At 48.7% G+C, this 24,058-nt stretch overlaps 3 protein-coding genes and 1 long non-coding RNA gene across 4 annotated transcripts; 2 read left to right on the plus strand and 2 right to left on the minus strand.

Moving 5' to 3' along the window:
- Positions 1–4,395: 4,395 nt before the first annotated feature.
- On the minus strand, positions 4,396–5,462 carry LOC308141929. The gene is made up of 3 exons (XR_013936988.1): positions 5,364–5,462; positions 5,026–5,132; positions 4,396–4,911 (listed from the first exon to the last, which is right to left on the minus strand). It is a non-coding gene; the product is annotated as an uncharacterized lncRNA (long non-coding RNA).
- Positions 5,463–6,838: 1,376 nt separating this feature from the next.
- On the minus strand, positions 6,839–7,876 carry LOC308141058 (C-reactive protein-like; the record flags this gene model as incomplete). Its single annotated transcript, XM_080511061.1, has 2 exons — positions 7,401–7,876; positions 6,839–7,244 (listed from the first exon to the last, which is right to left on the minus strand). Exons 1-2 carry the CDS (start codon positions 7,595–7,597, stop codon positions 6,839–6,841), a joined length of 603 nt encoding a protein of 200 aa, XP_080367187.1. The 5' UTR covers positions 7,598–7,876.
- Positions 7,877–10,249: 2,373 nt separating this feature from the next.
- Positions 10,250–16,572, plus strand: tsen54 (TSEN54 tRNA splicing endonuclease subunit). Its single transcript, XM_080511580.1, has 12 exons — positions 10,250–10,302; positions 11,046–11,204; positions 11,339–11,402; positions 11,483–11,566; positions 11,652–11,750; positions 11,821–11,873; positions 12,014–12,175; positions 12,252–12,642; positions 13,376–13,511; positions 13,647–13,707; positions 15,331–15,444; positions 16,289–16,572. Exons 1-12 carry the CDS (start codon positions 10,253–10,255, stop codon positions 16,437–16,439), a joined length of 1,524 nt encoding a protein of 507 aa, XP_080367706.1. The 5' UTR covers positions 10,250–10,252; the 3' UTR covers positions 16,440–16,572.
- Positions 16,573–17,457: 885 nt separating this feature from the next.
- On the plus strand, positions 17,458–22,037 carry LOC308141059 (5-hydroxytryptamine receptor 3A; the record flags this gene model as incomplete). The annotated part of the gene is made up of 9 exons (XM_080511062.1): positions 17,458–17,515; positions 17,948–18,111; positions 18,507–18,551; positions 19,522–19,631; positions 19,717–19,889; positions 19,974–20,139; positions 20,217–20,422; positions 20,943–21,095; positions 21,787–22,037. 9 exons carry the CDS (start codon positions 17,458–17,460, stop codon positions 22,035–22,037), a joined length of 1,326 nt encoding a protein of 441 aa, XP_080367188.1.
- Between the last annotated feature and the right edge of the window lie 2,021 nt (positions 22,038–24,058).

Consider the following 24,058-nt stretch of genomic DNA (forward strand, 5'->3'; position numbering starts at 1 on the left):
GACCAATTGGCTCTAGAACATTTGTACATTTCAAAAGGTTCAAATTGGCCAAAAACCATCATATTTTTCCAAACAGCCAACTTCCTGTTGGGTTTTCAAATCTGTACCCAGGACTGTTTTGTGCGTCTTGTTGCGTTGCACATGTGTACCGAATTTTGTACCTCTATGTGAAATGTGATGCTCGGGTTTATCTTCTAAATGTTGTAGGTGGCGCTGTTGAGCCATGTTGCCAATCAGTGTGTGTGTGTGTGTGTGTGTGTGAGAGAGAGATTACTAACAATAAGTATTGAAATGAAATGAATCAAACGATAAACTTCGATCCTTGAGGAAGACTATAATAAAAGTACTCAGTAAGCCTTCGTTGTGATCATGAAGTTACAGCCTGTAGATTATTTGGTGTAACTTGTACTCAGTGAGTAAATGTACCACCCTGAATAAATCATACCTACTGGTACAGGTTGATTCCAGGATTAGTAATGTGGGATTAGTAATCTGTTCCTAATCTGCCGTGTTTGAGAAGAGAAAGGGTTTCTTACCTGCTGAGCTCCAGTCTGCTTCAAGGTTCCTGTCAAAGTAAAAGTAAAAAGTTCCAGTCGTGTAACTTTAATCCTTTAATGACCATCTCTGAACTTTATCTACGGCAGTAAACTTCTTTATTGGCCTTCAGTTTTATTCATCATTATCCTGATTGACTGTTTATAAACCACATTACAACAGTTGTTTGTGTTTTACACAGATAGTACTTTTAAACAGTGAGTACAGGGAGGGCCATACTGCGGCTCGTTGATCCAAAACTGAAATCAACAGCATGCGCCTCTTCCAGTGACCTTGAAAAAGTAATCAGATTACTAATTATTAGGTGCTCAATTAAAGAGTAACTTAATCACTTTATGGATTACTTGTATTTCAAAGTAACTATGTTAGATTACAAGTAACTTTTTAGTTACTTTCAGCAGCTGTCCACAACACCATCTCAACAGAAAATTACATTTTGTCAAAATTACGACCAGTTTTTCCCAAAACTCTGCTGATTCTGCCTGACCTCCTGCTGGTCCATATTTAACCTTTGACCTCCTGCTGGTCCATATTTAACTTTTGACCTTCTAGGACCAATTGGCTCTAGAACATTTGTACATTTCAAAAGGTTCAAATTGGCCAAAAACCGTCAAATTTTTCCAAACAGCCAACTTCCTGTTGGGTTTTCAAATCTGTACCCAGGACTGTTTTGTGCGTCTTGTTGCGTTGCACATGTGTACCGAATTTCGTAGCTCTATGTGAAACGTGATGCTCGGGTTTATCTTCTAAATGTTGTAGGTGGCGCTGTTGAGCCATGTTGCCAATCAGTGTGTGTGTGTGTGTGTGTGTGAGAGAGAGATTACTAACAATAAGTATTGAAATGAAATGAATCAAACGATAAACTTAGATCCTTGAGGAAGACTATAATAAAAGTACTCAGTAATCCTTCGTTCTGATCATGAAGTTACAGCCTGTAGATTATTTGGTGTAACTTGTACTCAGTGAGTAAATGTACCACCCTGAATAAATCATTCCTACTGGTACAGGTTGATTCCAGGATTAGTAATGTGGGATTAGTAATCTGTTCCTAATCTGCCGTGTTTGAGGAGAGAAAGGGTTTCTTACCTGCTGAGCTCCAGTCTGCTTCAAGGTTCCTGTCAAAGTAAAAGTAAAAAGTTCCAGTCGTGTAACTTTAATCCTTTAATGACCATCTCTGAACTTTATCTACGGCAGTAAACTTCTTTATTGGCCTTCAGTTTTATTCATCATTATCCTGATTGACTGTTTATAAACCACATTACAACAGTTGTTTGTGTTTTACACAGATAGTACTTTTAAACAGTGAGTACAGGGAGGGCCATACTGCGGCTCGTTGATCCAAAACTGAAATCAACAGCATGCGCCTCTTCCAGTGTTTCCACAGTTACCTCGAAAACGTAATCAGATTACTAATTATTAGGTGCTCAATTAAAGAGTGACTTAATTACTTTATGGATTACTTGTATTTAAAAGTAACTATGTTAGATTACAAGTAACTTTTTAGTTACTTTCAGCAGCTGTCTACAACACCATCTCAACAGAAAATTTTATTTTTTCAAAATTACGACCAGTTTTTCACAAAACTCTACTGATCCTGCCTGACCTCCTGCTGGTCCATATTTAACCTTTGACCTCCTGCTGGTCCATATTTAACCTTTGACCTCCTGCTGGTCCATATTTAACCTTTGACATTCATTCTTTGTTGTATTTATATCTGACTCCATTTTCCTATCAGATTTTCACTATTACTGCTATTTATTTCCCCAGAGGTCCCATGGATACCCATAGAGATCATAAATCCTTGATCCTACAAGTCCCTCCTATCTCCTACTATTCCATCCTATCTCCTTTCCTATCCACTTCTGCTTCATCCCCTCAGTGTTTAAGTGGCAGCCATGATAAGGAGTGTTGGAATTCTCGCTAAGCTAAGGACAGGAGGCTTAATGCTTCCTTTAGCCTAGGAAACACTGATGCTTCCTGTCGAGCCTCCTTTAGCCTAGGAAACACTGATGCTTCCTTTAGCCTAGGAAACACTAATGCTTCCTTTAGAACCTCCTTTAGCCTAGGAAACACTGATGCTTTCTTTAGCCTAGGAAACACTGATGCTTCCTTAAGCTTAGGAAACACTGATGCTTCCTTGAGAACCACCTTTAGCCTAGGAAACACTGATGCTTCCTTTAGCCTAGGAAACACTGATGCTTTCTTTAGACCCTCCTTTAGCCTAGGAAACACTGACACTTCCTTTAGTCAAGGAAACACTGATGCTTCTTTTAGCCAAGGAAACACTGATGCTTCCTTTAGCCTAGGAAACACTGATGCTTCCTTTCGAGCCTCCTTTAGCCTAGGAAGCACTGATGCTTCCTTTAGCCTAGGAAACACTGATGCTTTCTTTAGCCTAGGAAACACTGATGCTTCCTTTAGAACCTCCTTTAGCCTAGGAAACACTGATGCTTCCTTGAGAACCACCTTTAGCCTAGGAAACACTGATGCTTCCTTTAGCCTAGGAAACACTGATGCTCCCTTTAGAGCCTCCTTTAGCCTAGGAAACACTGATGCTCCCTTTAGCCTAGGAAACACTGATGCTTTCTTTAGCCTAGGAAACACTGATGCTTCCTTAAGCTTGGGAAACACCGATGCTTCCTTCAGAACCACCTTTAGCCTAGGAAACACTGATGCTTCCTTTAGCCTAGGAAACACTGATGCTTCCTTTAGACCCTCCTTTAGCCTAGGAAACACTGATGCTTCCTTTAGACCCTCCTTTAGCCTAGGAAACACTGATGCTTCCTTTAGAGCCTCCTTTAGCCTAGGAAACACTGATGCTTCCTTTAGCCTAGGAAACACTGATGCTTTCTTTAGCCTAGGAAACACTGATGCTTCCTTAAGCTTAGGAAACACTGATGCTTCCTTGAGAACCACCTATAGCCTAGGCAACACTGATGCTTCCTTTAGCCTAGGAAACACTGACACTTCCTTTAGCCAAGGAAACACTGATGCTTCCTTTAGCCAAGGAAACACTGATGCTTCCTTTAGCCTAGGAAACACTGATGCTTCCTTTAGACCCTCCTTTAGCCTAGGAAACACTGATGCTTCCTTTAGAGCCTCCTTTAGCCTAGGAAACACTGATGCTTCCTTTAGCCTAGGAAACACTGATGCTTTATTTAGCCTAGGAAACACTGATGCTTCCTTTAGAACCTCCTTTAGCCTAGGAAACACTGATGCTTCCTTGAGAACCACCTTTAGCCTAGGAAACAGTGATGCTTCCTTTAGCCTAGGAAACACTGATGCTCCCTTTAGAGCCTCCTTTAGCCTAGGAAACACTGATGCTCCCTTTAGCCTAGGAAACACTGATGCTTTCTTTAGCCTAGGAAACACTGATGCTTCCTTAAGCTTGGGAAACACCGATGCTTCCTTGAGAACCACCTTTAGCCTAGGAAACACTGATGCTTCCTTTAGACCCTCCTTTAGCCTAGGAAACACTGATGCTTCCTTTAGACCCTCCTTTAGCCTAGGAAACACTGATGCTTCCTTTAGACCATCCTTTAGCCTAGGAAACACTGATGTGTCCTTTAGCCTAGGTAACACTGATGCTTCCTTTAGACCCTCCTTTAGCCTAGGAAACACTGATGCTTCCTTTAGCCTAGGAAACACTGATGCTTCCTTTACCAAAGGAGACCAGCTCATGCTGACCCACAATTCCTTGCAATTATTTCACCTATGTTGAGGTGAAATAACCTGCTGGAACAACTTGAAATCATCTAAAGTCGTGATAATGAATAAACATTGTGAAATGTGGAAGCAGCCAATCAGAAGATTTCTTTGTAAAGATAATCCCTTTAATTGTTGCCATGGTGATGGTTGGACAGGTACAGTAGTGCATGGTCAGAGTAAAGGAACAATCGTCACAAGACAACACACAGCAGCGACGCGTCGTTGACGGTGGCAGTCAAACATTATTTCCACTTCCTGTGGTCATTTCAGAGGCCCGAAGCCGTTTTTATCTTTTCAAACTCTCTGGAAAGAAGCAAGATCCAGCGGCTGTCGGGTGACGGCGGACTGCCGCTGGACTCATTGTCTATCCTCTTAAACTGGAGAGGAAAAGGGGAAACGGCGGCACGAGCGATGGCGAGACGCCCTGCTGGAGGCGGACTCAGTGTTTCCTCAGCAGGATGTAGGTGATGAGCAGGATGAGGCCAGCCGACAGCCCCGCGATGACAAACTGGTGGATGGACAGGACGCTCTCCAGCGTGTGGATCCTCTCCTCCATGGCGCTGGTGTGGAAGTAGTCGTAGACGCCGGCGCCGATGCTCCACAGCGCCCACACGGCATCCAGCACCAGGGGCATGGCGGAGCAGGAGGCTGCAGGTCGGGGGGGGGGGGGGGGGGGGGGGGGGTGGAAGGAGCACAGGCACAATCACAAGGTGTCCAAGTCACCGGGGGAATCAATGGTGCGACGCCTCAAACCCTCATTACCGATTCACCGGTCAGTGTGATGCTTCTCCTCGGGACTGCAGGAAGGATGCTGACCGGGGTTACCATGGAAACACTCCCCACCTGACACACCTGACCTGACTTTCAGCCTGGAGTTAAATGGATGCTGAATGAGAAATGATCCAACGCATAAACATCACCACAAAAACCTTAACTAATTAATAACTGAATTTAATAAAAATTATTTTTAAAAAAGCCAGAAGGCTCCAGCTAACAGGCTAGCACTCGAGCTAATGCTAATACTAACGCGTCCTGTTGTAACAGTCGTGATTCTCGGTTTGAGCTGCAGCGGAAGTTCACACGTAAAAAGCATGACTCACACGTTCAGAGACATTTCGAGGACATGTGGACGTTGAATCTCAGCGGCTCCGTCGGAGAGAAGCAAGCCGCTGCGGTGAGCCTCTTCCGGGTGTGTTCGGTGAGCCTCTTCCGGGTGTGTCCTCCTTCCTGGCCGTGCGCACTCCGCCAGACTCTGTCCGCGAAAACACCATATTTAACAAAAATCCACCGAGAGGACGAAACGAGCGAGAGGAAAACACGTACCGACGGTTCCACTGGTACATGCGGTGTTTGCGGAGATGTTCGGCTGTAAAACTGTTTTATTTCTTCCAGGAATTTGTGAGTTTGTTGGGATCACATCCTGGTAATCCCGTAAGATGGAGCCTTAAAGCGAACTTACTGAGTTCAGCAGGGAGACTCTAAGTTTTGTCAGAATCACTGTGATCGTTACTGTGGAGCGTTCATCAAATTCAGCCGAGCCACTCATATAAATAATCAGATCGCAACCTTAACTTCAAACCTGCTGTACGTCGTGGACTACCAGGCGCGGTGGCCAAGTGGTAAGGCGTCGGTCTCGTAAACCGAAGATCGCGGGTTCGAACCCCGTCCGTGCCTGCGAGCTGTTCCAGCATGTCCACTTTCTTTTCAATTAACACATAGCTCTGAAAATGTTTTTCCTTTTACTTGGATTATGTTCATTTTCTCTATATAGTTTCTTTTGGCCATTTTAAATCCGTCTTCCATCAGTGAAAAAGATGCCAGGGATTAGTGGGGGTCTTTTCAACAAACTCTGAAACTACAAATAAAGCAGACAGATGGACTGTATAAAAAAAAGCCTCAAACTTTAACAATTACAGCAGCTCTGTCTTAAGCCATGGACTGTATCATTCTGTTAGCATTTCAGCATTAAAACATTGTGGCATTGTAATATTGTAGCATTATAGCGTTGTAGCATTCTACCATGGTAACATTGTAGCATAGCATAATAGCATTTCAGCACTACAACATCGTAGCATTATAACACTCTGGCCTTGTAGAATAACATGATTGCATTGCAGCATTATAGCATTGTAGTATTGTAGCATTATTGCATAGTAGCATAGCATTATAGCATTGAAGCATTTTAACATTGTAGCATGGCTATATTGCACTGTTGCATTGTAGCATAGTAGCATTGTGGAACAGCATTATAGCCGGGTCTTTATGGTTCTAAGAACCATGTTTATGCCTTAAGAAGCCTAATCTAGAATGACTTTACTATCTTCTATGATACACCTGAAAACGTCTGTCTGTCCACACCTTGAACAAAACACTGTGTATAAACTCTACTCATGCTTTTGTCTCTTCAACCTTGCCTGATTTTACATAAAGGATATGAATTAATAATGATAAAAATATAAGCTGAAGCAAACTGAAAAGAACTTATTTAGTTCAACTATTTGAAAGAAATCAACAACAAAACACAACAATCTCATCAGAATGCTTTATTATGACATCTCATTAGGTCTGATGTCCGCTACACCTCAAGACTGACCATCTGCACCTGCCCATGAGTACGGATGTTGGCGCTGTTCCAGTCGATCACGTTTCCTGGTTGTACCTGCTTCCTGGAGAGCAGGTCCTGGATCTCGGTCTGAGACAGAACTGAGTCCCACATGTTGACGTCGTAAATTTCGCCTACGAAGCTCTGATTCTGATCAAAATCGCGCACAAAGTTGTCCGGGTCCTGCCCCAGGATGATCTTGCCCCCGCTGCGGATCCTGTGGTTTTTCTTGTAGATCTTGGTCAAGCTCTTCCTGCCGTCAACGAAGATGGCCGATGCGCCCGACTGGGAGTCCCAGGTGACGCACAAGTGCGTCTCCATAGGTCCGAGCTCCGGGGTTCTGAAGAAAACCCCCTCTCCGGCCAGATAGAAGGACAACCTGAAGACAAACAATAATCTAGTGTTTCGACAGGCAAGAACAGGAAGCAGGAAGTAGCTCCATGATGGGAAACAGGAAGTAGCTCCATGACAGGAAACAGCACTTGAAAGGAAGTCACTGTTACACAGTCAACTGTAAAGGTACAGGTTCCTTTACCTGCCGTTCAGCTCGCGCCACACATTGAGCTCGTCATAGTTTTGGGTTCGGTACGCAAACAGGATGACCTCACGCTCCCCTCGAAGCTCCGTCGCCACGCGCATGCACAGCGTGAAAGCCGACAGCTCAAGACTTTTGAGAGGAGTCACCTCCACGTAGCTGCTGCTGGTCTCAGTGGGGAACACCAACGATGTCATCTTGGTGCTCCCTGAAGGACGACATCTCCGATCAGGACAGGACTGACACAAACAGGCAGAAACAGACTCGACGCTGCAGATACAGGATTGACTAGGTCAGAGGTCGGCAACCCGCGGCTCCGGAGCCATGCGCCTCTTTAGTCCCTCCACTGTGGCTCCTTGAGCCTCCGTCCCACTGCAGTTCATCCCGGAGGGACGTAAGGAGGCAAGGCCACCCAGAGAGGGACGTAAGGAGACAAGGCCACCCAGCGAGGGACGTAAGGAGGCAAAGCCACCCAGAGAGGGAGGTAAGGAGTCAAAGCCACCCAGAGAGGGAGGTAAGGAGGCAAAGCCACCCAGAGAGGGAGGTAAGGAGTCAAAGCCACCCAGAGAGGGAGGTAAGGAGGCAAAGCCACCCAGAGAGGACGTAAGGATGCAAAGCCACCCAGAGAGGGACGTAAGGATGCAAAGCCACCCAGAGAGGGACGTAAGGAGGCAAAGCCACCCAGCGAGGGAGGAAAGGAGGCAAAGCCACCCAGAGAGGGAGGTAAGGAGGCAAAGCCACGCAGCGAGGGAGGTAAGGAGGCAAAGCCACCCAGAGAGGGAGGTAAGGAGGCAAAGCCACCCAGAGAGGGAGGTAAGGAGGCAAAGCCACCCAGAGAGGGACGTAAGGAGGCAAAGCCACCCAGAGAGGGAGGTAAGGAGGCAAAGCCACCCAGAGAGGGAGGTAAGGAGGCAAAGCCACCCAGAGAGGGAGGTAAGGAGGCAAAGCCACCCAGAGAGGGAGGTAAGGAGGCAAAGCCACCCAGAGAGGGAGGTAAGGAGGCAAAGCCACCCAGAGAGGGACGTAAGGAGGCAAAGCCACCCAGAGAGGGACGTAAGGATGCAAAGCCACCCAGAGAGGGACGTAAGGATGCAAAGCCACCCAGAGCGCAGTCCCTACAAAGAGGTAAAATGTAGGGTGGTGAACGAGCAGCGATGTGACGTCATTACAACAATAACGGCAGGAAGAACATAGAATTGCGGCTGCAGGTCATGACAGCGGCTCAACTGGGAGCTTCCTGTACCTTTCAGAGTAAAACTGCTGTGCTGCGGAGCCCCGACAGTTCCAGGAGGTTCATTACAGACTTGTTGAGAGTGAAGGAACATTCTAGTGAATTACACAACAACTACAGGACATTAAAGACACACCACTCACACTCATGGTTCTAACAATCCACATCTCCCACATTTATCTTCCATTTTAATAATGTGGAGCAATAAAGGAGCCGATAGCTGCAATGCATTATGGGAGTTTCTGTTTGTCGTGTTTTAAATGTAATTATTGGGGGTAATGTTAGGTTTGTAGTGTTGCTAATAATTGTGTTGTGTTGTGTTTTTGTTGCTTAGTTCATGTAGTTGAGTTTATTAGTTGTAAGTTGTCGACCAGCAGTGAAGAAGGTTTTGTGTGTCGTGTCCTCCTGGCATGGTCTTCCTGGGGAACTGTCAGAATAAAATGTGTGTGGCTCTCTGGTTGTTGTGTTCAGTGGGAGACGGGACCAAATGGCTCTTTGAGCATTAAAGGTGTCCGACCCCTGGTCTAGATACTGCAGATACAGGACTGGACAGACTGCAGTCTGCTGCGTACCGTAATGACTTAACAAGTTTTGAGAAGAGAAAGAAGACAAACTTTTACCTGTTAATGCCGTGGACATGGCCAGGATGAGGAGCGAAGCTGAAAGTTGCATTTCAGCTGTGAAAAGCTGCAAAAGATGATCAACTGTTAAGTATTTTAATCTCAGGTGAAGGTTTAGTGAAGTGTGTACATACGCTGCTGCTGCTGCTGCTGCTGCTGGAGGATCTGCAGGCTTTTATAGTCCAGATCTCCCCCCAATGCCCCTCCGCAGCATCTCTAGTAAAGCTTTTATGATAATGCTCATGCTTCCGGTGCCTGACCTAATTTTATCTTGCTGCTACAGGCAGAGACTGACTTTTAACAAAAACAAACAAACAAAGTCCAGCAGAAGACAGCTGAGTGAGCAGAAATCCCCAAAAGTCCCCCAAACTTTGAGCTTGCACACAGTCAACATGTGCAGGAGAGAGAAATCAATCCAACGACAAACACAACATTTCCACTTGATTTTTTTTGCTAAATAAATGTAAATGACACGAGTCATCTGGATATAATCTCATGTACACGTTTTATATGACTATTAAATTAATCACGATGGTGATTTCTTTTAAAGAGCAGAATAAGAGCATTATAAAAACATATCATATTTTACATATCGGATACATTTAACAGAAGGAATACTGTAGTATTTTTTGGTTTTAATATCAAACACTTACGGAAAAATCATCAATATATGTAATGAAATGAAGATTAGAAGGTTGACCATTAGAATAAGAACAGTGGTTTTGTTTATGTTGTCTCTGTGTAAATAAAGCTAATTGAAGCGCCCTCTGCTGGCCGGTTGCGGTTCTTCATTCGTTCAAAGGTCGCCTTCATTTGCGTGATGTTAACGTTTTTAAAGGAATTTGCGGTTTTGTTCTGCGTTTTTTTTTCTTCTTGTTCTATCACAACACGCGTTTTTATAATTTAGCCATAAAAACGAGGACTCTTGTGGAGAACACGGATTGAGACTTGAATTCTACGGACTTTAGGACCCGGAGGACAAACTTCAGGAGGCTGCCAACATGGCGGATCAACACATGGAGGACGAAGACTTCTACAGTGAAGTGATGAGGTTCAGTCTGCTCGCATTAACTTTAAATACCACGTTATCAGGCTGTACAGTGAAGATATGGGGGTTTAATCTGCTCAGATTATCTTCACATTTATGTTTTGAAGATTTTCTTCATTTCGTTTCTCAGTTTTTCTTGGGTTTTCGTCAGATGAGCTGCAGCAGCTCCTTGTGGTCCTGAACGTCTCCTCACTGGAGCGCCTCGTTTCATCCTGTTTCCACATTTGTTTCCTCCTTGTCTCATCCTTGTTTTCTTCTCTTTGCCTCCTGGTTTCCCCCTCGTCTCCTTGTTTCCTCCTGGTTTCCCCCTTGTCTCCTTGTTTCCCCCTCGTCTCCTTGTTTCCTTCTGGTTTCCCCCTCGTCTCCTTGTTTCCTCCTGGTTTCCTCCTCGTCTCCTTGTTTCCTCCTTCCTCCTTGTTTCCTCCTGGTTTCCCCCTCGTCTCCTTGTTTCTTCCTGGTTTCCCCCTCGTCTCCTGGTTTCCTCCTTCCTCCTTGTTTCTTCCTGGTTTCCCCCTCGTCTCCTTGTTTCCTCCTGTCTTCCTCCTGGTTTCCCCTTCGTCTCCTTGTTTCCTCCTGGTTTCCTCCTTCCTCCTAGTTTCTTCCTGGTTTCCCCCTCGTCTCCTTGTTTCCTCCTCGTCTCCTTGTTTCCTCCTGGTTTCCCCCTCGTCTCCTTGTTTCCTCCTCGTCTCCTGGTTTCCCCCCTCGTCTCCTCCCTCGTCTCCTTGTTTCCTCCTGTCTTCCTGCAGCCCGGAGCAGCTGTTGGCGGCTCGGTCCCGAAGCCGGAAGGTTCCGGTCCGGGGCCAGAAGGATTTCCACCCCGACGACTCGGAGGAGCAGCGGGGGCGTCTGGAGCAGAGTCTGCGGGAGCACTGGAGCCTGGTGGCGGAGGAGAGGGTGGAGCGGCTGTGAGTCCTGCAGGGTCCTGGGGGTCCTGGGGGTCCTGAGGGTCCTGAGGGTCAGAGGTCAAGCTGAGGGAGTTGAACCTGGAACTCCTCTGACCTCCGACCTCCAGCTGAACTCGAGCTGTGCTTGTCTGCAGAGGAAACCTGGTGAAGGGCTGCTGGATTCCTGAAGAACATCTGGTGGAGCTTCAGTCTCCAGCTGTGAGTCCTTCTTCATCCTCCTCCTCCTCCTCCTCCTCCTCTTCAGTCTTCGTCCTGTTTATCAGCGTGTTTCCTTCCAGGGGAAGTTCTGGCAGACGATGGGTTTCTCCTCCGGCGGCCGGCAGTACCTCCTCCCGGAGGAGGCGCTCTACCTGATGGAGTGTGTGAGTGGAGGGGGGGAGGGGGGGGGTTAACGGTGAGTGTGTGTGTGTGTGTGTGTTGAACAGTGTGTGTGTGTGTTTGTTTCAGGGCAGTGTGCAGGTGTTCCACGAGGGGCTGCCGCTGTCCCTCCAGGACGGATACGAGCGCTTCCTGTCGGGCGGCGCCGGCGGCCTGCAGCGGTACCAGGTACGAAGCCGCCGCACCGTTTCCTGAGCGCCGGCGTGCCGCCGCCTCACCCTGCCTCTGCTTCGCCAAGGTGTTCGCTCATCTGAAGAGGCTCGGCTACGTGGTGCACCGGTTCCATCCCAGGTGACGTGTGCGTGTGTGTGTGCGTGTGTGCGTGTGTGCGTGTGTGCGTGTGTGCGTGTGTGCGTGTCTGCGCGTGTGCGTGTGTGTGCGTGTGTGCGTGTGTGTGTGTTTTCTGAGTTTCTTTGTGACGTCTCCTTCAGCTCCGAGTCGTCGTCCAACGCGACGCAGCTCAACCTCCCTCCGTCACGTGACAACGTGGGACTGAAGAGGAAACGCAGCACCAGCCCGGCTCCCTGCACCTCCGTGGCCCCCACCACCAGCAGCCCCGCCCCCTCCAGAAGCCCCGCCCCCCCGACCCGCAGGTGAGGTGTCCGGAAAGAGTGGTGCTCGTCGTCGGTTTGTCCAAGCGGCTCGACGGGTTTTTCTCTCTTTGTGCAGCCGGCCCGAAGCCGTCGCAGCCCCGCCCTCGCCGGAGATGGAGGTGGGGGCGGGCCGAGGCGGGGAGCGGGGTGGGGTCAGGACCTGGTGGAGGCCGGACCTCCCCGGGGTCCAGGAGCCCGGCCGCCCCCCCGCTGACTCCTCTCGCTGGGACTTCAGCTCCATCGTCTTCCCCGACCTGGGCTCCCCCGGCCCGCTGCCCCCCCCGGACCCCGCCCTGCTGCCCCCCCCAGACCCCGCCCTGCTGCCCGGCAGGCTGAGTGTGCAGGCGTGTGACGTCGCCCCCTGGAGGCAGAAGCTCAACCTGCGGGAGGTGAAGACGTCGTCCAAGGAGCAGAGGAGCGAGGACCACCAGCTCAGGCGGCGACCGGACGTCAACACAGACCAAGAGGTTGGTAGACGGAATCCCCATGCGGACGGACGCCACTGGGTTTAACCAGCTTTAAATCAGCTTTAAACCTGCATTAAACCAGCTTTAAACCGGCTTTAAACCGGCTTTAAACCGGCATTAAAACGGCTTTAAACCAGCTGTAAACCAGCATTAAACCGGCTTTAAACCGGCTTTAAACCAGCTTTAAAACAGCATTCAACTGACTTTAAACCAGCTTTAAACCGGCTTTAAACCGGCTTTAAACCGGCTTTAAACCGGCTTTAAACCGGCTTTAAACCGGCTTTAAACCGGCTTTAAACCGGCTTTAAACATGCATTAAACATGCATTAAACCGGCTTTAAACCGGCTTTAAACCGGCATTAAACCTGGATTTAACTGGCATTAAACTAGCTTAAATTATGTCTTCCAAATCAAACTCCCAAAGATTCCTTGGCGTCACGAATCTTCTGGAGTTTCTGTGATGCCGAGACGTCAACGAACCGGGGATGTCCCGCCAAAATAAAATGCTGGAAATACCAGCTAGTCTGAGTGCGAAGAGGAATTTCCTCCAGGAAGGTTTTTATTAGAGACCAACGTCAAACGACGGGAACCGGATCCTACGTCTTTATTCGCCCTGTTCTGTCAGGGGAACCTTAAATTTCACCGTAACGCCGACTTTACACCGTCTGGAAAGCAGCTGGATTGTTGTTGTGGTGTACTGGTGTGTACTGGTGTGTACTGGTGTGTGTTGCAGATGCTGCGGTGCAGTAACTGGGTGGAGTACCAGGCGCTGCTGGCCCGGCGCCGGGCGCGGCGAGACGGGCATCCAGCTCACCTGTGGAAGCAGGAAGTCACTCCGCTCCACCACCCGGCTGACGTCATGTCCACAGGTGAGGCCAGAGTTTCCACGGCGCCCGGAGATCCAGAGCCCCGGAGCTCCAGAACTCCAGAGCTCCAGAACTCCAGAGCGTCCGCGGCGCTGCTCCTCCATTCACCGCGACTCACCCAAGCCTCCTTCATTGCAGCGGAGCTGCTGCAAACCATCCGGGTGATTCCGGCGTCCCGCCTGCTGGACGGAGCCTCCAGGTACCGTTGCTTCCGCTCCTCAAGCAGGTTCCTTCACCTTTCGTTGAGAAAGAAGCCTTTTGGCGAATAAGACGCCCGAACGGCACTCGGGCAGAGCGCAGACCCTCGCCAGCACGGCGCCTCCCGGCAACGTCCAGGTTCAGTGATGACCTGCTGGGTCTGATTCTCTTGTGTCGCTTTGTTGGCCTGTGATTGAGTGAGAGTGGAGACACCTCATCCTACCTCATCCCGGCTGCGAACCGCGCCAATGCACGCTGAAGGTCCAGGTTCGATGAAGCCAACAGAACCACATCCTCTGCAAAAAGCAGAGATGAGACCCTGTGGTCCCCAAGCCAGACCCCTTCCGGACCCCGGCTGTACCTAGAAATTCTGTCCATATAGGTAATGAACAGAACCGGTGACAGAGGACAGCCCTGCCGGAGGCCAACGTGCACTGGGAACAGGTCCGATTAACTGATGGCAATGCGAACCAAACTCCTGTTCCGGGAATACAAGGACCGAACAGCCCTCAACAAGGGACTCCATACTCCCGGAGCACCCCCCACAGGACATCTCGGGGGATGCGGTCGAACGCCTTCTCCAGATCCACAAAACACATGTGGACTGGTTGGGCGAACTCCCACGAACCCTCAAGCACCTGGTGGAGGGTATAGAGCTGATCCAGTGTTCCACTACCAGGACGAAAACCGCATTGTTCCTCTTGGATCCGAGGTTGGACTAACAGCCGGACCCTCCTCTCCAGTACCCTGGTGTAGACTTTCCCGGGGAGGCTGAGGAGTGTGATCCCTCTGTAGTTGGAACACACCCTCCGATCCCCCTTCTTGAAGAGAGAGACCACCAGGTCATGTGTGTCATGTATTTTTATTATATTGGTCAATAACAAATTAAATCCTCTTCCTGCTCAGTCAACTTTTTTCCGAACCACAAAAAGTTATGAAACTTCGGGATTAGAAAGTCAAAATAATGCGTTGTTTTACATTTCAAAAGTGTCACTTAATCTGTTGTTTTTACGTGTAAAGTTGAATGTTGCGCTGACGATCTGAATGTTGTCGGAAGCGAAAACTCTAAAAATTGCAGACGACGAGGAGTTTCCCCAACTACATACTTCGAGGGAATCCCGAGGAATTCCTTGACGCGGTCCAATCTAAATGCATGTTTTCCAGTTAAGACGCAAAATGGACCAAAATGCAGATCATGAATCGGGAAGAAAATAACGATCTTCGCTGAGCTACCTGATGTTGGTGGTTGAAGGGAAGTTGAGCAACAGTCCAGAGTTGCAGTTTGAGTTCCAGAAGCGTCTCTCTGATCCAGATGCAACGTTTCTCTGCTGTTCAATTCCCATTTTATAGATTAGCTTGTTTGCTCTGAGTAATAATGTTAATAATGAGTCGGCGCTTTGTGTCTGTTGACTGATTCCACTGTATCCTGGATACCCGTCTCATGATTACATGAGCTCAAATTACTCAAATTAATTGGTCTTTTGTCTCCCAGTCCATCAGCATGATTCTTTGTCGCGTTGTCTACTGGTCCAGCATGACTCTGTCTCTTGGTCCACCAGCATGACTCTTTGTCTCTTTGTCTTTTATCCCACTAGCATGACTCTTTGTCTCTTTGTCCACTCAGGCTGGAAGCGTCAGACGAATGGCGGATTAGTTTCAATGTTTACCATCCAGACACGGTGGCTGACTTCAAGAAGAGCAGACCAGGAAAACCACACTGTCGCATGTGTGTATGCAGGTAAGGTTGTTTACCACACGGTGACGAACACGCTGACTCACTGACGATCTGTTTGATCAGTCTTTGATCCTGTAAATGGAAAAATACAAGTTAATCACACCTGCTGCCTTTAAATCCATCAAATGATCAGGGAGAACAATCATGTTCCACGACGACCAGACGACCCTGACCTGGACTTGCAACATCCTCAAGAAGCACCCAACTAACCAATCACCCAACGAATTGTTCAACCAATTAACCAATCATCCAACGAATTGACTAACCAATCACCCAACAAATTGACTAACCAATCACCCAACTAACAAGTCACCTAACAAATTGACTAACCAATCACCCAACGATTTGACCAACCAACTAACCAATCACACAACGAATTAACCAACCAACTAACCAATCACCCAACGAATTGACCAACCAACAAACCAATCACCCAGCGAATTGACCAACCAACTAACCAATCACCCAACGACTTGACCAACCAACTAACCAATCACCCAGCGAATTGACCAACCAATTAACCAATCACACAACTAACCAATCACCCAACGAATTGACCAACCAACTAACCAATCACCCAGTGAATTGACCAACCAATTAACCAATCACCCAATGAATTGACCATCCAACTAACCAATCACCCAACGAATTGACCAACCAACTAACCAATCACCCAGCGAATTGAACAACCAATTAACCAATCACCCAATGAATTGACCAACCAATTAACCAATCACCCAGCGAATTGACCAACCAATTAACCAATCACCCAACCAACTGACGGTGAGTCTGAGTGTGGTGGTCTGCAGACTGTCAGTTTGAACAACCAGCCGATTTCCTCCCTCAGCTTCAGCGATCCGGTTCCCGACCTGCGAGCTCTGAAGCTGCTGGCGCTGCAGAGCGGAGACGTCCAGGTCGTCGTCGCCGTGGTCGACCACGGAGACGTCTCCTTCTACACCTTCAAGGATTTCCAGCTGCCCACGGACGTCTTCCCCTGAAGCACACAGGACAGTCTCATCGTGAACTTGAAGATGTTTCTTTATCTTACTGTATGTTATTTTATAGCTGTGTTGTGTTAAGTACAATGTGAAGATTTAGTTGTTTACTATAAAAGTTTCTGGAGTCGAGACATTAAACCTTCTGAAGACGAGAATCAATGAGTCTGACTTTGTTTTTGTCTCATTATTGGAAATAAAACCAAAAGGTTTGGTGATTAAATTTGTTCTGGTGAAAAAGCGGAAATGAGAGATGTGAGAGACGGAAGCCGAGGTCAGAGGTCAGACTGGCTGGAGAAAGATGGAAGGAGGACAGGAAGTGAAAGCAGCTGGTTAAAACTTGAGGATGCAGGTCTCTGACGGGGTGAATGTCCTGAAGCTCTGAGTGATGGGGTGAATGTCCTGAAGCTCTGAGTGACGGGGTGAATGTCCTGAAGCTCTGAGTGACGGGGTGAATGTCCTGAAGCTCTGAGTGACAGGGTGAATGTCCTGAAGCTCTGACTGATGGGGTGAATGTCCTGATGCTGAGTGACGGGGTGAATGTCCTGATGCTCTGAGTGACGGGGTGAATGTCCTGATGCTGAGTGACGGGGTGAATGTCCTGAAGCTCTGAGTGACGGGGTGAATGTCCTGATGCTGAGTGACGGGGTGAATGTCCTGAAGCTCTGAGTGATGGGGTGAATGTCCTGATGCTGAGTGACAGGGTGAATGTCCTTATCCTCTGAGTGACGGGGGGAATGTCCTGATGCTGAGTGACGGGGTGAATGTCCTGATGCTGAGTGACAGGGTGAATGTCCTGAAGCTCTGAGTGACAGGGTGAGTGTCCCGACCGACGGTCGGCCCAGACGCTCCAGCAGGTGATGGAGCCGGAAGCTTCGCTCTCCACCTGCTGATGTTGACTTTCTGCTGCGGCTGCAAACAAAGCAGCTCGTCTGCCTGAAACTAATTAAAACCTTTTCAATAGGTCTGTTTGTGCAGGAGGCTTTAAAAGTCCTCCTCACGGAGCTGGAGACACACCGCCATGACGGCTCCCAGCGTCTCCACCGCCCCGGCCGTCCTGCTGCTGCTGCTGCTACTGGGTGAGTCGCCTCCATCTCATCAGTCTGGTTTCTACCTGTAAAGACCTGGATCTGGTTTGATTCTGGATCTGGTTTGGTTCTGGATCTGTAAAGTCCTGTGCTTGTATGCACGAAGCATCCTGAGGCTTAAAGCAGCTCTTACTGACGTCACTCTTAAAACAAATCTTAGAATTCCTCGAAATGTATGATTTTTCTTAGAACTTTCCCTCATGAAGATCAAAGTCATTAACAAAAGCATCTTAAGTTCTAAAAGAGGAAAAGCTGCTAAGAAGCCTAAAAGTTTCTTAAACAGACAAGATGGTGGAGACGAAGCGGAGTTTGGAGCTCTGAGAGACTCTGAGACGCTTCATGAATACGGCCACTGGATCAGGTTTGGTTTTGTGCATCTGGTCTGATTTTGGACCAGTAAAGACCTGTATGTGGTCCCAGCAGGAGTTCCTGGCACTCACACCTGGAACTGCTCCTACGCCGGTCTGATGGACCACTTGACCTCCGTGACCTCTAACAGTTCCCTGGACATGGTCCGGCCGGTGAAGGACTGGAGGACGCCGACGCTGGTCAAGCTGGACCTGCTGCTGTACGGGATTCTGGAGGTGGTGAGTTCCAGGCTGGGCGGGGTCAGTCCCAGAGGGGGAGCGGTCAGTCGTTCTTGACCTTTCCTGACTTGTTAAAATGAGGATTAAACCTGATGACGGAGTTAAAAATCAACAGATTTCCAAATAAAAGTAGGACTCACAGTAGAACTAAGACTTTACCTTGATGTTGTTTATCCGTTTATCTTCACTTCTGAAAGGAAACAATCGTTTTGTTCAAGGACTTTCCACGACAGCTGGAGGACTATCAAATGAACGTCTGGAACCGCCTCACATCCCCACAAATTCTATGACGCACACACGTTGTAGGACGCCGCGTTCAAGTACTCTGACGTACCCTGACATACTCTGACGTACTCCAGTACTCTATACTCTACTCTTCATTTGTTTCTCTGCAGGATGAAAAGTCTCAGACCATCACAAACCACATCTTGCTGAAGATGGTGAGAACCTCCACTGCACTGAACACACCGTCTGTCAGCTCCGAGGAATTCTGGAGGTCTGGCGACCTTTGACCTCTGTAGTAGCTCTCAGACGGAGCTCCTGTGGTTCTGATGTCACCACACGGTTTGTGTCGTCTCCAGCCAGCCACTTCCTGTTTGGTTCTTCAAGTGTAGATGAGCGACTTCCTGTCGTCTCCAGCTAGCCACTTCCTGTTTGGTTCCTCAGGTGTAGATGAGCGACTTCCTGTCATCTCCAGCTGGCCACTTCCTGTTTGGTTCCTCAGGTGTAGATGAGCGACTTCCTGTCATCTCCAGCTAGCCACTTCCTGTTTGGTTCCTCAGGTGTAGATGAGCAGTCGCTCAGGAAGTCGCTCATCTACACCTGAGGAACCAAACAGGAAGTGGCTAGCTGGAGACGACAGGAAGCTAGCCACTTCCTGTTTGGTTCTTCAAGTATAGATGAGCGACTTCCTGTCGTCTCCATCTAGCCACTTCCTGTTTGGTTCCACAGGTGTAGATGTGCGATTTCCTGTCGTCTCCAGCTAGCCACTTCCTGTTTGTTTCTTCAAGTGTAGATGAGCGACTTCCTGTCATCTCCAGCTGGCCACTTCCTGTTTGGTTCCTCAGGTGTACATGAGCGACTTCCTGTCGTCTCCAGCTAGCCACTTCCTGTTTGGTTCCTCAGGTGTAGATGAGCAGTCGCTCAGGAAGTCGCTCATCTACACCTGAGGAACCAAACAGGAAGTGGCTAGCTGGAGACGACAGGAAGCTAGTCACTTCCTGTTTGGTTCTTCAAGTATAGATGAGCGACTTCCTGTCGTCTCCAGCTAGCCACTTCCTGTTTGGTTCGACAGGTGTAGATGTGCGATTTCCTGTCGTCTCCAGCTAGCCACTTCCTGTTTGGTTCTTCAAGTATATATGAGCGACTTCCTGTCGTCTCCAGCTGACCACTTCCTGTTTGGTTCCTCAGGTGTGGCTGAACGAGTTCCTGACCTGGAACCCTTCAGACTTCTGTGGGATCGAGTCGTTGAGCATCCCGAGGTCGAAGCTGTGGATCCCGGATGTCGGCATCCAGGAGGAGTACGAGCCGCTCTGCGTCTCCGTGCTGCAGGTTTCAGGCGTAGCGGTACAAAAACCCGCCCGTTAACGACGGTGTCCTCCGCAGTGCCTCCGACACCAGCAGCGTCCAGGACGGGACGCACGTCAACGTCCACCACAACGGCTCGGTGTACGCCGGCAGGCGCCAGCGGCTCACCTTCACCTGCCAGCTTGTGCTCAAGATGTTCCCCTTCGACACGCAGGACTGCTCCATCACCTTCGTGTCCCACACCTCCGAGGGTCAGTCCCCCTCCTCGTCCGTCCCTGTCAGTCCTCCTCACCGTCCGTCTCCGTCCCAGCGTCTCATTGGTTTGTGGTGTGTAGCTGAAGCCCTGCTGCTGGGAACCATCTTCAACGACACGACGCTGAACCGGCTGTCGGAGCGGATCATGATCACGCAGGGCGAGTGGAAGCTGACCGGCATCGCCACGTCCGGCCGCATCCAAGCAAGCGATTTTGCCAACATCAGTCTCCTGGAGTACAAGGTAAGGTAGGGGGCGCCGCAGACGGTTTTTTTCCCCCCGTGCCGCCACTTCGACTCGCCACGTTCTTGGTTTTCCAGGTCAGGTTTGAGAGGAAGCCCATGCTCTACGTCATCAACTTCATCGTGCCGCTCTTCTACCTGCTTGTCCTCGACCTCACGTCCTTCTTCATCAGCGAAGCTCGAGGAGAGAAGATGAGCTTCAAGGTGACCATCCTGCTGTCCATCTCCGTCCTGCTGCTGATCCTGCAGGACATGCTGCCCTCCACCGAGGACAACCTGCCCATGATCGGTGAGCAGTCCCTCCACCGGGTGTCCCTCCACCACATGTCACTCCCCTGGGTGTCCCTCCACCGCATGCCCCTCCACTGAATGGCCCTCCACCGGGTGTCCCTCCACCGAATGGCCCTCCACCGCATGTCCCTCCATTGCATGTCCCTCCCCTGGGTGTCCCTCCACCGAATGGCCCTCCACCGCATGTCCCTCCACCACATGTCCCTCCACCGCATGTCCCTCCACCAAATGGCCCTCCACCGCATGTCCCTCCACCACATGTCCCTCCATCGCATGTCCCTCCACCACATGTCCCTCCATCGCATGTCCCTCCACCGCATGTCCCTCCACCGAATGGCCCTCCACCGGGTGTCCCTCCACCACATGTCCCTCCACCACATCTCCCTCCATCGCATGTCCCTCTATCGCATGTCCCTCCACCACGTGTCCCTCCTCAGCAGACACACACACGATCACTGAACCATCGGTACCATGTGATGAGGAGAATCGTCTCCCGCTAATCTCCTTGTCGCCCCTAGCGATCTACTGTGTGTCCATCTTTGCCCTGGTGGGGATCAGCGTCCTGGAGGCCATGCTGGTGACCTTCCTGGTGGACCTGGACAGTTACTGTGCAGCTCAGAGGTCCAGAAAGACTCAGCAGGACGTCCCAGTGGACGCTGGTTATCTGAAAGGTGACAACTTCCTCCTCCAGCTTTATCTAACTTCTCCTTCCTCTAGCAGTTTCCTCCAGCAACTTTCTCCATCAGCTTCTTCCAGCAACTTCCTCCTGCTGCTTCCTCCTCAGTGCAACGTCCTCCTCCAGCAACTTCCTCCTCCAACTTCCTCCTGTAACTTCCTCCTCCAACTTCCTCCAGCAACTTCCTCCTCCAACTTCCTCCTGTAACTTCCTCCTCCAACTTCCTCCAGCAACTTCCTCCTCCAACTTCCTCCTCCAGCTTCTTCTTCCTCTAGCAGTTTCCTCCAGCAACTTTCGCCATCAGCTTCTTCCAGCAACTTCCTCCAGCAACTTTCTCCATCAGCTTCTTCCAGCAACTTCCTCCTGCTGCTTCCTCCTCCAGCAACTTCCTCCTCCAACTTCCTCCTGCAAAATCCTCCTACAACTTCCTCCTGCAGCATCCTCCAGCAACTTCCTCCTCCAACTTCCTCCTCCAACTTCCTCCTGCAGCATCCTCCTCCAACTTCTTCCAGCAACTTGCTCCAGCAGCTTTCTCCAGCAACTTACTTCAGATTCTTGGAGCTTACTTCAGCAACATCCTCCAGCAGCTTCCTCCTACAACTTCCTCCTACAACTTCCTCCAGCAACTTCCTCCTCCAACTTCCTCCTGCAACTTCCTCCAGCAGCTTCCTGTTTCCTGTGTGCAGAGCCTCTGGAGGAGAAGGTTGCGGTGACGCCGGGCTCCAGTGACGTTCCTCTGGCGCCTCGGGGCGACGGCGCCGTGCTGCAGCTCATCCTGGACGAGGTGAAGGCGGCTCGCCGCGACTCCAGGAAGGAGGAGAGGAAGTACAAGCGCTGGGCGGAAGTGGTGGACCACGTGTTCTTCGTGGTGTACTTCCTCACGGTGGTAGTGTTCTTGCTGTTCATGTACGCCGGCTGGATGAGGAACCTCGCCTGAATCTCCGTCACCTGTTGCCGTGGCAACTCAACACAGGCTCCACGACCTGTTTTGTCCTGGATGACATGTAGCAACGGGACAGAGAGCATCGTGAGGACAGGGTAACGTCCGTCAACATTCCAGGGACGCGTCGGACTTTCTTTCCAAAAGCCTTGAACATCATTATTTAGCAGCTTTTCACATGTTAGCTGGTTAACTAGTTACCTGGTCAATGAGTTGGCTTGTTAACCAGCTAACTGGGTAGCTGGTTAACTAGTTACCTGGTTAATGAAGTGGCTGGTTAACCAGTTAACTGGTTATTGAGTTGGCTTGTTAACCAGCAAACTGGGTAGCTGGTTAACTAGTTACCTGGTTAATGAGGTGGCTGGCTAACGAGTTAACTGGTCAGCTGGTTAACTAGTGACCTGGTTAATGGGTTGGCTAATTAACTAGTCATCTGGTTAACAATTTACCTGATTAGTGGGTTTGCTTGTCAGCTAGTTAACTGTTCAGCTGGTTAACTAGCTAATGGGTTAACCGGTCAAATGGTTAACTGGTTAACTAGTTACCAGGTTAACTGGTCAGCTGGTTAACTGTTCAACTGGTTATCTGAAGGGTTACAACTTTCTCCAACAACTTCCTCCTCCAGCATCCAGTTTACCTGGTTACATAGTTAACTAGTTACCAGGTTAACTGGTCAGCTGGTTAACTAGTCAACTGGTTATCTGAAAAGTTACAACTTCCTCCTCCAATAACTTCCTCATTCAGCATCCAGGTTACATAGTTACCTAGTTAACTAGTTACCAGGTATACTGGTCAGCTGGTTAACTAGTCAACTTTTTACCTGGTTAAGTTATTAACTAGTTAACTGGTCAGCTGGTTAAGTAATCAACTGGTTAACTGGTTACATAATTAACTAGTTACCAGGTTAACTGGTCAGATGGTTAACGAGTTAATCAGTTCTTAGTTAATCTGTTTCTCCTATTATGGTCATTTTTGGTGTAACATTAATTATCTATGTCTTACTTTGGAATATTTGACTTAAATGTTATTTCCTGTACTTTAATAGTTTTAATTTGATATGTATTCAGTGCAAACAAATGTTAAATGACACAAAGTATGTTTAAAGTCTCTTATTAATTCACAAGAAAATGTTTAAATCATTTTAATCATCAGTAACATTTTGGAAAATAAAACATTTTAATAATTTAATAAGTCATTTTTGTTGTTAAATATTTGATATTCACTGTCAAGTCTGATCTTTGAAAACAGCCATTTTCATTTGAATTGTCTTTCATTCTACACAAACTTTTCATTAAAAGATTTCATTATTTTTTAATAATATAATTATGTAGAATAATCACAAAGTATTATAGTGTGTCACCACTTTTTTGTTTTTTTTTTACATTGAGGGGAAGCTGAGCTTCCCTTGCAGTCTTAAAGCAATCGCCACTGTTCAAGCATGAGCGTGATTTCTTTGTGTGATACTGGAACCAACCGCTCAGGGATCCTGTAGCTCCTCTGGCGGACTGGAGCGTCCTTCTATCGCCAGATTTTGTCCTGGATCAGAGAAGTATAACCCGGGGTCTCCTTGAAAAGAGATGGATCAAGCAGTGGCTGAATGGCTTCCTGTTGAGATGGAGAGAGGTGAGAGAGATCAACAGGAACAGTTTCCTCTGTACCGGTAGGAAAATATTTCTCTGCCACTTCTTCGTCCTGCACCGCCCGGACAAACAACTGCTGTGCAGGCTCTTGGCGCTCATGAAACTCTTTCAGCAGGTTAACATGAAAAACCTGATGTTTCTTCTGTCTCTCTGGCATATAGAGTACATAATTCACTTTTCCCACCTGCTCCCTCACCTCATATGGTCCGTGCCATCTTGCAAGCGGTTTGTTGTCACTGGTTGGCAACAACAAAAGCACCTTTTGTCCTGGGCTGAAGACTCGCTCTCTTGCCTTTTGAGCATACCAAGTTTTCTGACAGTTCTGTACCTCCTCCAGGTTCTCCCGTGCCAGTTCAGTCATAGCCTCCAGCCGTTCCC

This window comes from Blennius ocellaris (genome assembly GCF_963422515.1).
Source record: "Blennius ocellaris genome assembly, chromosome: 16".
NCBI lineage: Eukaryota > Metazoa > Chordata > Actinopteri > Blenniiformes > Blenniidae > Blennius > Blennius ocellaris.